Source organism: Fukomys damarensis, unplaced genomic scaffold (assembly GCF_012274545.1).
Source record: "Fukomys damarensis isolate Sample0158 unplaced genomic scaffold, DMR_v1.0_HiC HiC_scaffold_19, whole genome shotgun sequence".
NCBI lineage: Eukaryota > Metazoa > Chordata > Mammalia > Rodentia > Bathyergidae > Fukomys > Fukomys damarensis.
The window spans coordinates 68,112,223-68,128,560 of NW_022900931.1; the positions used below are offsets into that span (position 1 = coordinate 68,112,223).

The 16,338-nt window shown below is 51.2% G+C and overlaps 1 protein-coding gene across 2 annotated transcripts in view; it reads right to left on the reverse strand.

The window, feature by feature from the left end:
- Window positions 1-1,742: 1,742 nt before the first annotated feature.
- Peg3 (paternally expressed 3) overlaps window positions 1,743-16,338 on the reverse strand; it is a 23,088-nt gene continuing 8,492 nt past the window's right edge. For both annotated transcript variants that reach the window (XM_033766061.1, XM_010616872.3), the window contains exons 3-8: window positions 13,359-13,503; window positions 12,241-12,357; window positions 10,521-10,630; window positions 8,498-8,600; window positions 7,704-7,796; window positions 1,743-7,569 (exon numbers count right to left, since the gene is read on the reverse strand). In XM_033766061.1, the coding sequence (XP_033621952.1) occupies window positions 4,376-7,569; window positions 7,704-7,796; window positions 8,498-8,600; window positions 10,521-10,630; window positions 12,241-12,357; window positions 13,359-13,374 (3,633 nt within the window). In that variant the 5' untranslated portion in view covers window positions 13,375-13,503 and the 3' untranslated portion in view covers window positions 1,743-4,375. The remainder of the gene's footprint in view (window positions 7,570-7,703; window positions 7,797-8,497; window positions 8,601-10,520; window positions 10,631-12,240; window positions 12,358-13,358; window positions 13,504-16,338) is intronic.

The window sequence follows — 16,338 nt, forward strand, 5'->3', positions numbered from 1 at the left end:
GCCAAAATAATTCGGATGTCACAAAAGATGCTCACAATCCAAAGGGCTTTCATTTTAGTGTGAATAAATGTTAACTGGTAAGAGTGAAAAAATGCAGAATGTTCTCAAATGCCAAAGTGGTTACAATTAAAAGTCTGCTTTTATACCTCAAGAACAAAATCCAATCATGCCACGTGCAGGGGAATCAGAGAGGAGAGAAGTAGGTGATCGTTTCCTCCGAGTTCAAGAAATCAGGGCACAACAGCTGCAGTTGAGAACTGTATCACCCCTGTGGTCACCAGCAGTGTTCCAGTGGGCAACTAGGCTGAAGACCCCTGGTCATTGTGGAATCACAGGCATGTTTAAAAACTGCCTTCCAGGGCCGAGGATTTAGCTCAGTAGTTCCACCACCTGCTTCCCAAGCAGAAGGTCCCAAGTTTGATCCCTGGTACAAAAAAAAAAAAAAAAAAGCCTCCCAAATTGTGGTTATAACCTACTAATTTTTACGGGATGTTCCTGATGGTGAAGTTGGATTAAAGTATGGCTAATGAACTGAAATGACTCCCGAGGATAAAATGCCTTTGAAATGCAGCAAGGCTTAGGAATAGACACCTCACAGACATTCTAAACCCTAGTATTAGTATTTTTATGTTAAAGATTTGTGAATCTTTGTTTGAGAGAATCTCGGTTTCTAATAAAAAATGCCCAGCCAAATAACTGAAATATGTTTGTGGTTATTAGCGAATTTAAAAACACTACTGGAACACATATTTTAATATTCTAAATGCAGTTAAAAACATGGAGACAAGTAGTGTGAAAATATTCTTTGGGAGTAATTTTTGAAATATGCAAAACTTACAAAAGAGTGAGACTGACAAGCCAAACACATTTTTAAGCCTATGGAGGCACTGTTTGGGATTTATAATTTTAACCAAAAAAATACATACTCAACAACTCAAAACACTTAAAATGAACAGAAAAAGATACTGAGAAATATCTTACTTTTAATTTTATTTTTATTGTTGACACAATTACAGATAAAAATGACCACAACCATTTAACAAATCAAAAACCTGTGCACAGAAACAATATGAAAAACAGATGTTGAGATGTTAACCACAATCTTAGGATAGTGAAGATATGGGTGAATTTCTCTTCTCTATTTCTACAACTTTAAGGTTTCTATAATGAACATGTACTGCATATACAATGGAAATATATATAATAAAGGCTACCAAAGCACGATGATAAAGATCAAAGAAACCAAGACAATATATTTGACTACAATCCCACAATGAGCACACAACTGCTTCTCAGTTGTTTTCCATATTTCTTTCCATCTTTGACACTTATCATTAACATCCTAATAGATACAGACCAGCGCACAGATTGAGATGTTAACAGTAGCTGTTGGAAAATGGGTGAAATTTTTTCTCCTGCTTTACTGAATTTCCAAGCTTTTTATGTGTATATATTGTATTTGTAATGAAAAAATACATACATAAAATGTATTACCAGAACACCAAAGAATATTCAAGAAATTTGAGACAAAATATTTAGCCATAATCCCACAATGACAACACTATTTTAATTATTTTTTCACATTTTTTCATTTTAGACTTTATGCACAGATATTTAACACTGTTACAATCACAAGTTTGTGCACTCAAACAAGTGGAGGAATAGATCAAGATGTTCACAATAGTTTCTGGTGTTGAGAATAGGGAAAATTTTTTCTTCTCTAGTTATACTGTATTTTCTAATTTTTCCTCTCGATACATATTTACTTTTAAAGGAGATACACATAATAAACTTGGTTATCAGGACACCATTATAATGAACATTTAAAAAAATGAAGATGACAGTATAATTTCACAAGAGTAATATGATAATTATCTTCAATGCACATTTTGACATAGTTATAATTATAACCTGTGCACAGAAACAAAAATAAACAAGATACTAAAGAATTTATGTCTTCAGATAGTGGGGATTTTATCATTTTTTTCCTCCACTTTTCTTTATTTTCCAAGTGTTTGATAATGAGTTCAAATTATGTTCACAGTGGAAATGTGAATATTCACTTTTAACACTACCATGTATATTCAAGAAATTTAATAATGCTGAACTATAAGCCCACGATGACAACACAACAGCTTTTGACTATAAGCATACATTTTTAAAGTTATAACTGTAGTATAAATATAATTTTGTGTCCTGCTTTCTCCACTTAATATTCTGCAAATATATTTCTTCACTGCTATGTAGTTCTTTATGATTATCATTTTTAAATAGCTGCATATGAGTCCAAGGATGCTTGACCATTCCTCTATTGTTTGGCATTTAAATTGCTTCTACTCAGTCAAGGTTGGAAAGACACCCTGTCTTCTGTCAGGTTGCTTTCTACAAAGGGCCAAATGATTGACAGTGCGACAGTCATGGTCTCCCCGGATCACATCTGCCCGGATCACATCAACATGGACTCCCACTCCAAGGGTTCCCTTCTTATGCACCTCACTGCCCCACAATTCACTGGATGCCCATTCCAACCTTGGGATTTGTATGCAGCTGCCCTTCACCAATACCGTGCCATCAAGAACGCCTTCCTCCTACTGCTCAGGACACCTCACCTCAACTCAACTCATGGCCACCCTAGCCTTACTTCTGGTGTTTCCTTCTGCCTGTCTCCTTTCCCTCCTAGTCTGGTGACGGATCAGGACTCCCTGCTTTGGCACACTGGTTTCTGCATCTTCCTCAGTTCTCCTGCTCTCCCTGGACTCTGGCATCCAGGCAGGCTCCCCAGGAGCCCCAGTCTTGCAGCTCTAGGGAGGAAGTTTCAGATACCTTTCCCCCAGCAGATATTTTATTTGCTTGAATGATCTGCCTTTATCTTTTGCTCACTTCATTGAGTGATTTGCTTTTTTTTTTAAGTTTTTGTTGATTTTTAAATTTTTTTTTCCCCAGCCAACTCGAGGCCAAAAACTTCTTAGCACTGTATAGCTATTACACATGGGAGGGGAGGCAAAGGCGCACAGGGGCACACAGGATAGGACATGGGCAACCTTGAGCTGTGGGGTCAGCTTGCGATGAAAAGGGGATCAGACCAGCACGACACGAATGGACACCTCACAGATAATCAGGGGGCTGGAAAGAAGATACAGAGGCAACAAAACAAATTAAGGCTGCTGGGGAACCTGAGTCCATGTTAAGCTTGTGCTGACTGTAAAGAAAGCTTTTTTGTTTTTTAATATGCTTAAAATATAGATTAGACAAGGGGTTAAAGTCCAACAGGTAAAGAACAGGTAGATTAAGTTTAGGAATGGAAAGGTTTAAGGACACGTGCTCCTGGTCACCCAGGGAGCAAACTGACTTGTGGCAGCACACAAGCGATGCAGGCCATGGTGCTGCTTGTCTCTTAAGGCAGGAAGCATGGGAGGGAGTGACTTAAGGTCACCAGCGAGCTTCCTTATTTACAGGAATAGGAGAGCGCCTCCCCTAATTCTCAACCTCCACCAGGCAAAACTCTGGTCTAGTGGTGGTTGCAATGCATTCTTTAAAGGCAAAGGCATAAAATTTACAGGGAAAAGCTTTACAAATTCACTGCTGAACCCACACTGAGTTGCTAAAAAAAAAAAAAACCTTTAAAAATACCCCAAATGGTAATATTTCTGCTTGAGAACCACCACAAGGTACACACAATGTGGCAACAGGTTAGTTTGGGTCACAAAAGCCAATCCACAGATTGTAAAGGCTTACACACAAACGTTAGGTCCCAAGGCATTGGTACAGACAGAACTGCTGCAGGAGAAAGCTAAAATTACTTGTCTTTTCAAACAGCAAAGAGTAAAGGTGTGTTATCTTTTGTCTACACCTTCACAAGACTGGCAGGAATAAGACAGAGTTACTAAAAAGATACTGACAGGGTTCGAATAATGCACAATTAACCTTCCTCAGGATCTAAGACACTTACAAATATATATGAATTTGTTACTCTCTCCTCCTCCAAGAAAGAAAAAAGATCAGTGCCAGGTCAGGTAGCTCCGCAGAGTAAACGAACTGTGCATCATTAGATCCAAGCTTACGCGCTCACCGTTTGGCTGCGGCCTGCTCCTTTCTGTATGCGGTGGAACGTGTTGGCAGCGGCACCCTTTACAGTGGACTGGGCGGTCTCTGCTCCGGAATATTCACAGGGTCCCTCGATCTGGTCGCGCAGACGAAGGGAGTGTACATGCTACTGCTCTCCCACACGCACACGGGTGCTCCGTGCGGGGAGCTGAGACCCAAGGGGTCTCCGCACTGGGTCTGAGTGTCCAGCGTGGGTCGGGGCTGCGCGGTCGGTCTGCACGCTTGTCTGACAGGCCGGCCAGCCTCCGCTGGGGCCCGCTGAGCCCGCGTCCTAGGTGAAGACCCTCCAGCCTCGGCACTCGCGCCGGTGTGTGTTCTGGTGTCTGGCGAGGGACAGGCGGTCGCTGGAGGGCTGGCCGCAGACCCCACACCTGAAAGACTTCTCGGTGGCCTGTTGGGCACGCTCGATGCGGCCGGAGCTCTCGCCCAGGGCGTTGGCGGGCTCCAGGATGACCACGCGGGCATGGGTCCGCAGGTGCTCGCCGAAGGCCACACTGGACAGGAAGATCTCCGCGCACTCGGGGCAGCTGTAGTACGACCCTTCCACCTGGATCTCCGGATCGTCCTCTCCTTCCTCGGGGTCCTCGATGCCCACGCCGTCAGGCTCATCGGCGTCCCCCTCCGGCTCTCCAGGGCTTTCTTCTGGGTCTTCACCCCCTGCCCCATCTGGTCCATCTGCATCCCCGCTGGGTGGCTGGGCCTCTCCATTCCGCTCGGCGGCCTCTTCCTCTGGCCCTTCGGCCTCGCCGCTGGCCTCAGCCGCTTCTGCCCCTGGCTCCGCCACCTCCATGCCTGGCTCAGCGGCATCTGCGTTTGAGCCCTGAATCTGCAGAGCTTCTTGTGGAACGAGGACATCAGCTTCTGCGTCCTGGGCGGTGGCAGCCTCCTCGGGATAAAACTGGTGGTGTCCGGTGAGGAGTGCATCGGGATCAAAGGGCTGCCCGCAGTCCTTGCATTCAATGAAAGGTACTGGTTTTCTGAAGGGCCCGGTAAGAATCGAGGCCCGGGACGGGGGGTGTCCGGACTCCAGCCACTCATCCTTCTGGCCGTGCCAGGGCCCCATGAGGTTGGAGACGTCTGCGAAGTCCCGCCCACAGTCCTGACAGGGGTCATCCGACTCCAGGGCCCCGGCTGCAGTCGCCTCATGGGTCTCCTGCCCGCCGCACTCGCCATGGGGCTGCCCTTGGGCCTCAGCCATCTGATGTGCACCGAGGCTGATGCTGAGGGCACAGCCCCACCCCAGCTCCCTAGGTTTGGGGTGCACTGGCTCCTCAGCACAGAGCTCCTGGGCATAACTTGTCCCCGGGTCAGCAGGGGAGAAGCTGTGAATGGCAGATCGCTCATAGCTTCTGCTTCCAGAGGGCTCCCCTCTACTGTGAATCTTCTGGTGTTCAGTGAGGTCAGGGCTACCAGCAAAGGGCTCTCTACACCCCTGACCTGCACAGGGCTTCTCCCTGGGGCAAGCTGTTGGCAGCTCCCCAGATGGCAGAGAATGAATTACTGAGGTCTCGTTGCTCCTGGGCTCAGTGTATTTCATTGTAGCACAAACCTGGCGTTCATGAACATTTGAGCTGAGGACGGTAAATCTGCCATTCTGCTTGAATTCACCAGCTCCCCCTCCAGCAAGACTTCTTTTAAGTTTGGCGCTGGGTGCACTCTGTATGACGGAGCCCTTGTAGCTGTTATTCTCCCCTTCACGTGGGTTCTCTCTGGAGGGAACCTTCTGCCATTTATTATTGAGGTCTGATATATACATGGCGGATTCTCCCTTCTCACCACATTCAACCTGTTCATTCCCTCTGTGACGTTTCAGGGGTGTGGGGGCAGCCAAGCCATGGACAGTGGGCCTCTTATAACCCTTTCCTTCCCAGGCGTCCCCTTCGGCGCAGACTTTCTGGCGGTTAATAACATCAGAGCTCTGAAGGGGAGACGCTGCCGTCAGCTTTGGTGTTTCGAGCCCCTCTGTGCTAGAGCGTTTCTGAGTGTCAGCAGAGGCCAGGCAGAGAATAACGGACTTCTCGTATGGCTTCCTCTCAAGGACACTTCCTGCTTTGGGGAACTTGCAGTCTTCATGGGCACCGGTGCCGATGGCGAACACCTCCTCCTCGTCTTCATCTTCGGGCGGTCTGCTGACGGTATGGCTCTTCTGGGACTCGAGGAAGAGCCCTGGGTGAATGGCAGGTTTCTCATAACCCCTGCCTGCAGAGAAGATCTTTTGAGAATGAATTTTCTGATGCTCACTGAGGTCCGGGCTCTGCACCAACACATCCCTGCCATCGTTAAAGTCCAAAAGCCTCTCCTGAGTGCAGGTTTTCTGCCACCTTCTAAGGGTCTGACCAGCAACAGAGGTTTCCTCACACACTGTACTCTTATTTTCAAATAGATTTCCTCTCATGTGTATTTCCTGATGTTCTTCCAGGGGTGAGCTGTGAGGGAAAGACTCTCCACACACCTCACATTCATAGATTTTCTCTGTGCCACACATCTTCTGAGACCCGAGGAGGGCTGGACAGGGAATAAGCGATTCCCTGCACTGGCACTCACGCTCACGCCAGCATTCGCCACCTCTGTCATGGACGGAGTTTCCTCTACCATGGGTTTTCTGGTGCTCCATCAGGGCCGAACTGTGAAGGAAGGTTTCCTTACACACCCTGCATGCGTAGAATTTGTTTTTGCCATACATCTTCTGAAGCTCACCGAAGGTAGGGCTGAACATTTCGGTTCCCTCGCTGTCCTGATCCTGGCATTCCTTGAAATACTCTCTGGCATGGATTCTCCAATGCTCAGCCAGGGCGGAGCTCTGACCGAAGATTTCCCTGCACTCTTTACACTCAAAGCACTTCCCTCCCCTCCTCTGAACCTCACTGACAGACACACTGTGAATGAAGGACTCGCCATACTCATAAAGATTCTCCCTAGTGTGCATGATCTGGTGCTCCACAAACTCTGAGATGACGCCAAAGGACCTCCCACACTCTTCGCACAGATATGGCATCTCCCCAAAATCCACGGGCTGTGCCTCCGAGACGGAGGAGCAGCTGAAGCTACCCCGGCTGCTCACACCCGTGGCTTGCCTCATCTCAGCACCACACTCAAAGGGCTCCTTCCGGGCACAGCCTCCATGATCATGACCGAGATCCTCCCCATCCGCGTCAAGATGGCGCCTCTTTCTCTCCGGGACTTTCTTTCCGGAAACGAGGTCTGAGGTGACCCTGCAGCCTCCCCCGAGCGAGTTTTCTTCAGAGCCCCTTCCCTGGATCACTGATTCAGTCTTGCTGCATGATGCGTCCTTCGAGTCATCACTGAACTCCTGAAGCTCCTCACTGGACTCCCTCACTCCTCCTGCCTCAGAGCTGCAGGACATGTCCTTGATGAGGTTTTCCATGATCATTCCACAGGAAGATTCGTCTTCACAGACACCCTGCCGTGGGGCTGACTTTATGGCTTCAGGCACAATTTGGAGACCTAGAAAGAAACCCCAAAGGTAAATACCCTTTGGCCCTGGCTATGTGCACGGAGGCAGTGGGACTTGGCGGGTAGGGGCTGAAGCACAGGCGGCTTCCATCATCCGCTCCTTGTACGTTCTGCCTGGTGCTCACCTTGGCTGGTGCTGGGATAGGCGTCTCCGTGGGCCCATGCTGAGTGGCCCTGTGTCATGTGGGAGCGGTGGCTGTCTTCGGCAAGCTGTATCCCTGGTCACAAGAACAACACAACCGCTCACACTCAGACTGGAGAATGAGAGCCATACCTGCAAACTGATCTCCACCTTCCTGAGCCACTAAACAGGAAGTAGCTAATATCCCATTCCTTAACCCATTCCCAGCTGCTTTTTAATTAATTCTCTTGACCGAACCTGGAAATCTGTTCAGAGACCCATCTGCTCAAGAAGTCACCTTCTTGTCCTGTTCTGGCCTTCACCTTCTCATAGCCACCTCTTTTTCTACGGCCTCCATGGTCTTCCTCCAACTTCTTGATGCTCTTTCCCTACCTGCTCTCCAAACACCAGAGCTCTTCGAGGGCAAGAGTCTCACAGACCTGCACAGCCAACGAGCAACTCAGGCTCGAGGTCTTCCAGGGAGCCCACAGGAGAACTCAAGATCCCATTCTAAATGTGCTTAAAAATCTCTGCCTTCATTACACTAGGAAAAGTGTCAGCTCTGTGGCAAGAGCCAGCCCTGTACACCCCACCTGTACAATGTATTCAAACAAAGCCAGACAAGTTTCTTTCAAAAACAAATCTCATCATTTACTCCTCTGCTTGTAAATTTTCTAAGGTTCCTTATTAAAGTCCAATTCTGTTAACCTGGACTAATGGTCCTGCAGCTTGAAACAAGCAAGGGCCCACATGCTTCATGACTGGTCAGAGGGGCAGCTCAGGGCAGCAGCCACTCACCCAGGGAGAGCAGCTTCCTGTAGCTCTCCATGTTGTCCTGGATTGTGTTCTGCGGCTTCCGGTCCTCATAGAGGCTCATGACGTGCTGGTAGAACTGGGTATTCTAGAAGAGCAAACAAAGACCTCTCAATGGAATCTGCCCCCATGATGTTCAGAAAGAAAACAATGCTGGCGACACAGGAGCTTGAGAGAAAGTCACATGGGAAGTGCTCACAGTGACTGGGGTCTGAGTGATCCCAAAATTACTGGGCGCCTACGTTGTACCTATGCTACACTCCGAGGCAGACCCCAGAGATACATGACACAGAGTCCTTGCCCCCACGCAGCTTACAATATGGCTGGAGGGGAAATGACTGATGAAACAACTGGAGAGCAACAAACAGTAGCAAAGGCCCAGTGGGCGTTGCAGAGAGGTGGGTTGAGCAGCCTAAACAGTGGGCAGAGGTTGGGGACAAGGTCTCAGGTGGACCCTGTGCAGGGTAGGATTGCAATACGAATGGGCAGGTTGGAAGGAGTGGCTGATGGAGAGCTCCTAGGTGCAGTCTTTCCAAACAGCACAGCTATGGCCAGGCCCAGGACCTTTATTTTAGAGCTGCCTTTTCCATCTTAACAGATATTTCTCCAAAAGAGGACTTAAAACTTCACATCACTCAGGAGAATCTGATATCTGCCAACCACAGAGGCTGTGCCAGAACTTTCCGGGTACGGTGGGCGCTGGTTCTGGGAGAACAGAACAGCACCGAGGGCTGCAGAGAGCCAGAGGGCCTGTGGCAAGACCAGCCATGGAAGGGGCGGTGTGACGGCGGGCTGAGCAACCCCTGCATTTTCTGGAGGTGAAGAAGGAGCTGTGGACCCACCAGGCCATGGGGGAGGGGTTTCTGCAGCGTGGTGAGTGTTTCCACAGGAAGACAAATTATGTAAAGAAGAGACAGGTTTTTGACATTAAGTGCATTGCAATTCTGCTAAGATGAGGTACAGATGTTGCGGCAACATGAAAAATGTTGGGTTTTCAGAGTGGGGTGCATCTCTAACATCATGGGCCTCCCTCAAGCACCTGAGGGTGCAGGCATTGAAATGCAAAGCACTCACATGAAATGAAGCTGAGGAAACGGTCTCTTTTTAGCTCACACCTGCGTTTCCTGGACTGAGAACACAGCCCATGACCACCTGCCTTTGCTGGGTCCTGGTGGTCCCTGCTGGCCGGGGGGTTTCTTGGGGCAGCAAGGCCGGGCTCACTTTATAATAAGAGGAAGCACACTGGGCACCACAGCGGCCCGTGGGGATACAGCCAGGAAGCCAGAGCTCGCAGCGGGGAGGCGGGCAGAAAGCGCAGCATGGAGACCGAGAGGGGCGGACTGGTCACGGCCCCAGGCTCAGAGCCCCAGACACAGCGGACGGTGCCATTCCCACCTTTCCCTCCATCTGTGCAGTCTAAAGTACGGGTCACTGGCCCTGTATTACACTGCTCCTGCGAGAGACCACGGGTGATCTGACCTAGACTCGGGTTCATCAGTGCCGTGGCAGTGCCCAGAAGCCATCCCCTTGGCAGCGTCCATGGCTGTGGCATCGCCTGGGGTGGGCCGCAGTCACACGCAGGGCAGAGAGACCTGGTAACTGTGCTGACCCAGCATGGCACGCTGCTCCCCGGGGCCTGCCCAGAGCATGGCGGACACCGACAGGGACCACAGGAGTGGGGGATGGCGCCTCTCCGCCTCAGAGGCCATCTCAACTGCCTTTCCCGCCACACCAGTCCAGTCAGCAGGGGCCAGCGGCCTCCACAGGTGCAGGGCATAGTTCCCAGCCCTTCACCCGAGCTAGGAAGGGCACTTGCAGCACCCAACGCCACAGAGTCCGATGACCAGGACACCAGTGACCAGGCCACTGCACCTCAGCCACCTCCGGGAGTTACTGGAGGCTCATGGCCACTGCAGGACTCTAGGGCCGATGGACACAGTGCCTGGGGACAGAAGGACATCTCTGGACAGGAAGACGGCTTTCTGAGAAGGCAGAAGCCTGCACCTACCTGAAGTTGGACCTCCCACTCCAGCTCCATGCCGTCCCTGTCGTCGTCACTGTCCAACTCAAAGTTTGTGTGTGCTGTTTCAGAAAGGGACAGATCCGGCGGGGGCGGCCCTGGGAAGGAACAGTTGTCAGGAGCGGCAGGCCCAGGCCAAGTGGCGGGGCAGGGGCAGCCCAGCGGGGTTGAGTCCACGGCTCCTCACCGCGTGCGAGGGCAGCTGCCGCACCAACCACAGTCAGGGAGGCCCGGGCCTGACCACGAGGTCAGCCTGAGGCAGCGGCTGAGGCACGAGTCCCAGCAGGACACTGCCAGCCTTGCTCTGCCCCTCAGGGGACCAGACAACCTTCTTTGGGTCCTTACTGAAGAGCTCCTGGCACCACTGTGGCATCCTCCATGTCCAGGAGGAGCAGAGGTGGCCAGTGGTAGCGCAGACACCAATAACTCTGTCCACGTGGTACTCTCCCCATGTGGAAGCCTCGGGCCTGGCCTTCCCACTCCTCCTCCAAAAGTGACAGCCCTTCCTAACTAGTTACCACAGTTAAAATTCACTCCCTGTGCATGACTACATCTTCTCTAGGGCACTTTATACGGGATTTTAATTTTTATATCAGCATGGTCTTTCACATGGAAACTTCAAGTTTTAAAATAAAAGCACCAGCGTAAGAAACATCTTGAGTAAACGACTGGCATAAAAGGTGGAAAGTGCACAGGTGTCCCTACTGAGAGGGCTGAGGAGGAGGAGGAGCCTTGGACTAAGCTCTGAGCATGGCCCAAACCAAGTGTCAGGGGCCCTGGGTGCACAGCAGATGTGTGGGGTGCAGATGCATGAGGTCCAGGTTCGTCCATGTGTGTGGGGTGCAGATGTATGAGGTCCAAGTGCGTGAGGTACAGGTGTATGCAGTGCAGGTACACAGAGCACAGGTGTGTGGGTGTGGGCCAGTACACAACTTATTCCTTCTCCTGGAATATGACCAGAAGCCTTGAGCCTCATCTCTGCTTCAGCCTCTCTGGGCCCAACAGTGGAGGAATGAAGGAAGTGTTCCCCTCACAGGCACATACCCTCCTCAGAGGGGTGGCACCCTTGCTCTCAGTGGAGAGAGATTCCCACTGTCCCCTGCAGCATGGTTCCTGGAGGCCTTGCCCAAGCAAACTTGTTTCAAGCCCCAGAGCTCTGTCCAAAGCCAGGTCCCCATCAGGCCCAAACTCAGGAAGTGGAACACACCCGTGTGTGGCTCAGGCCAGCTGATCCCCGAGGCGCATGGCATTCTACCACCACCACACAGGACCCAGGGAAACAAAACACGGGCCCTCGGGCTGGGGATTTAGCTCAGTGGTTCTGCCGCCTGCCTTGCAAGCGCAAGGACCTGAGTTCAAGCCCCGGTACCAAAAAAAAAAAAAAAACACAGGCCCTCCCCAATAGCAACACAGGCTTACGAAGGCCATTGAAGAATCTTTAAGAACCTCTCCTAGGGAGGCAGGGCACATCTTGAAGCAGACTCCTAATAGCTTTGCACACATTAGGGTTTGAAAGGCCCTGCATTTCACTCTCCATTGGTGTCTTGTTTTGATGTAAAAATGTCTCAATTAATTTTCTCTCCTCTCAAGATTTGAGAGATGCCACACACGCTGCCGGTGGGGCACCATCTCCAAAGAGGCCTCGTCCAACGAGCACCGGAAGCACCCTCCCCTGCATGGGTGGTGCCTGGGGGCTGACGTTACTCACGGCTGGAGGAGCCAGCTGACTGAGGTGACAGCGCTTCTTCTCCATTTGGGCTCCTGTCGTCGTCATCATCGTCGTCGTCGTCGTCGTCGTCGCTGCTCACGTCGCTGCTGGCATCGTCTGAGAGGTCAGCAGACACTAGCTTGATGCTTTACGGGCTCCAACAGCGGCTCCCCCGGCTCTGTTCTCCCTCCCTGGGTAGCTGAGTGATCTGATCCTCCATCCTGACCTCGAAACCCTTCAGTGACTTCCAGCTGCTCCCGCCTCACGAAGGCTGGGCGGGACATGGGCACAGCCACGTGCTTCATCCCCAACAAGAATGGCCCAAAGGGGTCAAGGAGGGGCAACCTGTAATCCCAGCACTCAGGAGGCTGATGCAGGAGGACAGCCTGGACTAAGTAACGAGACCAGTCTCAAACAAAACAAAACAGCCAAGAGATAGTTCACTTCCTGTGAGTCATGGGGTTCCCTCCCCATGAGACCCCTCCCACAAGGGAGAGTCTCCTTTCCCTTGCAGACTCAAGTGGTGTTCTCAGCCTGGGACATCTGTCCCCCATGTGTCATCTGGCCACACACAGAGAGACATCCCACAGTCCTTGGGCAGCCCCAGCCCCTGCCCCACGATGGAGAATGAGCAGCCAGATGCCCATGTTATGGCTTGTGTCTGAATGTCCCCCACAAAGCTTCACGTGGTCCCAAGTGGGGCTTTTCAGAGGTGGCTGGATTAGGGTGTGATATATTAGGATTAAAGGTGAAATGCTGGGATTAAGGTGGCCCCACCCTGGGTGTGGGTGCTGCCCATCCTAAGGATAGGTAGCCTCAATAAGATATAAGGGACAGAAAGAGGGCTACTTTGCTGCTCTGCTGTCTTCTGCCTGCTCTGCCATGGACTGTTTCTCCTCTGAGACGCCCCTCTGCCTGCCACCCCGCCTTGGAGCCGGTCAGCTATGAACCCAGACCTCCACAGACTGTGAGCCAAATAAACTTTTCCCTTTCTACCTCTAGCATTATTTTGTCTCAGCAAGGAGAAAAGCAACTAAGACAGCCCCCAACAGCGGTATGGAGGCCAGGACCCCAGGGCACTCTGCTGGCCCCAACTGTCATGACCTCCTGAGTCTCACCTTCCCGCTGGCACATCCCTGCAGTGCTCTGGCTTCTCTGCGGGCACGCGAGGCTTGAGCTGCAACCAGGTGAGGCAGCGGTCTCAGAGTCTGAGTGGGGTCTCCTGAAGCCCAACGCAGCCCACAGAGAGTGGGTTCCCAGACCCTTGAGGAAAGAATTCTGAGTCAGCTGGGGCCTGGATCTTCCCGGGTTTGGTGCGGACTCCTACACAAAGCCAACACTGTTTTCACACAACTGTCCCCGAGCAGCCAGATGGGAATCAACAGGACAGAGACAGCGGCCTTCTACAGTAAGGACTGTGGGACCCAGGGCTCATCCCGAGTTAAGGACCAGGCAGCAGCACAGGGCTGCCCAGCTGGGGGATTGGCAATGCTCAGGATGTGAAGCACTCTGAGCACAAACACAAAGGAGGCCCTGCATGGCCGGCCTCAGTTACAGCCTCAGCACAGCCTTCACTCCGTTATGAAACACAGTCTGCAGACACACAAAACGTCAGCAGCACTCGACTGTGAGAGACGGGCCGGCAGCAAACCCACTCTCTCCTCAACGAGTGGTCTCTCCACACATGCGCCGGGGCGGCACCCAGCCGCGTGGACATTTTGGTCACCATGCAGTGACACTCAGCCCTCACAATCACCAGCACATCTTAAGGCCCCAAGTAGACATGGCTGGTGGCTGCCACCCCAACAACGAGGGATGTTTCCACCACTGGGGGAGCTGTGCAGGGCCCGGGGGCCCTCTCGTCACTCCCAGAGGCAGCCCAGGTTCACAAGAGCACCACTTCCTCCTCCCCAGCCCACCACCGTCAGGCACCCCACGCGGGTCCTGTCCTCTTAAAGATTCACTTTGCGAGCCTCCCCGGGTAAAAGATGAACCCCAGTAAAGGAGTCGGGGAGACCAATCATGGTTTCCCTGCCCGGCCTTCTCTCACTCTACCCCTGTGCCCGACACTCCCATGACACACTGAGCACCACGAGGAAAGCCGCTCTGTGCTGCTGTGGGGACGGACACACAACAGATGCCGGCAGCAGCATGGCAGCTTCTGGGAAGAGGGGACCTCGCAGGGTGACCTCTTCCAACGGATGCTCTGGGGTGACAACCTGGCACCGCCTGTCTCTTCCTGGTGCTCCAACACAGGGGAAACGCTGCTGCTTGTGTGTGACGCTGTGCCTCACACCCTGGGGACACCGGACACAGAAGCCATGCGTGTGACGGGGCTCTGTCCACCTCTGCACACCTGAGACTGTCTGACAGACAGGCCTCTCTTGGTTCTTTTTTTTTCCACCACTAGAAATTCAACCCAGGGGTGTTCAGCCATGAGCAACATCACCAAACACGTTTTATCATTTGAGACACAGTTCACTAAGTTGCCCAGGTCGGCTTTAAAATTTCCTTAAACTACCTTCCTCCATTTTTATCACTGGCCAGGACAACAGGAGCAAGAAAGTCGAGCAGTGCAGGTGAGGAGCCTCACCTGGCAGTGGGAGCTCACCACACCACAGCTCCTGTGAGCCTGGAGCTTCCAGAGAACGGAACATCCGCAGCAGCACTTCTCTACCGTGGCTTTACAAAGAAAGCCAGCGTGATTAAAATAGCATGGTTTTAATTTTAAAAGGCCTTGTACCCCACAAAGATGTTTGAATAATCTGTCTCAATAAAATAAAGAGTGCAGGTCTGTAGAAAGCCGAGGTGACTGTCACTCCAGGCTCGCTGCACCTTTATGGGACACACTGTGGGGGCCTCTTGGCCTCTGCTCTCCGCAACGGGCTTTCCTGCAGGCTGACAGCCACTTTCCCACAGCGTGGCACAAGTCCACAGAAGCCTGGCTGCAGCCGACACAAGTGGGACTCGATCCTGAAGACCTCGGTGACCCGGCCATTCCCTCTGCCCTCCTTTGGGAGGACTGGGCACGGCGGACGGGAGGACAGGGAAGGGAGCAGGCCAGCATTCAGCTCCACAGGTTGGCACAGCATCTGACCGAGAGCCTGGTCACTGCGGCCACCGAGATAAGAGCAGGGAGAGGAGCAGGGGCTCTGGGCACTGTGGCAGCCAGGCACGGAGGTCACCACGTTTGCTCTCGGGAAGGAGGGAGCGGAGGCCTCTCAGGAACCTGAGACAGGAGCTTTCCATGGGAACTGAGTCAGGACACAGGCACCCGCAGCCATCTTAGGAACAAGGATGCATGGATTAAGAAGAAAGAAATGCAGAAGGAATGGCTGGGAACTGACTCCCCAGGGGCCAGGCTCACATGTCTTCCGGAAAAAGCCCTTCCCGTGCCATCTAACCAAGCCACACATGAGGAACAGAAAGGTTTCAAACTGTTTTATGAAACTAGAATAATTAAAAGACCCCAAACAGGGGCTGGGGATTTAGCTCAGTGGTTCCACCGCCTACCTTGCAAGCATAAGGACCCGGGTTTGATCCCCAGTACAGGAAAAAAAAAGACCCCAAACAAAGACTAATATACCACAGACCAAACTCACTTATGAAGGCAGAAATCAGTCTTACTGCTGCTATTATTGAGTATTATTTGACAGAGTTCTATCCAATTATAAGACAAGAAAATTCTGAAGCACAAAGAGAGAGACATAAAGCTATCATTCGCTCATGTAAGACTGCAGTATGTGCTTCTGTATTACAGGGATTTCTCTCCCCATTTAACATATATTTGATGCACAAAACACAATGGCAGGAGAAAACTGCCTATAAGAGCTATAGAATCCAAAAGTCTGATAAGAAATCAACAACTTTTAAGGAAAATATCCACAGTCAAACCTTACTCAGAAAAAAGAAGAAATTAAAATAGAGTAAAGAGATCTAAAAAGCCGAAATGATTTAAGCAGCAACTTCCTGAAGAAATTTCCTATGAAGAAAGTGTTTTCTGGGCCGGGGATTTAGCTCAGTGGTGCTGCTACCTGCCTCACAAGCTCAAGGACCTGAGTTTGATCCCCAGTACCAAAAAAAAAAAAAAAAAAAATC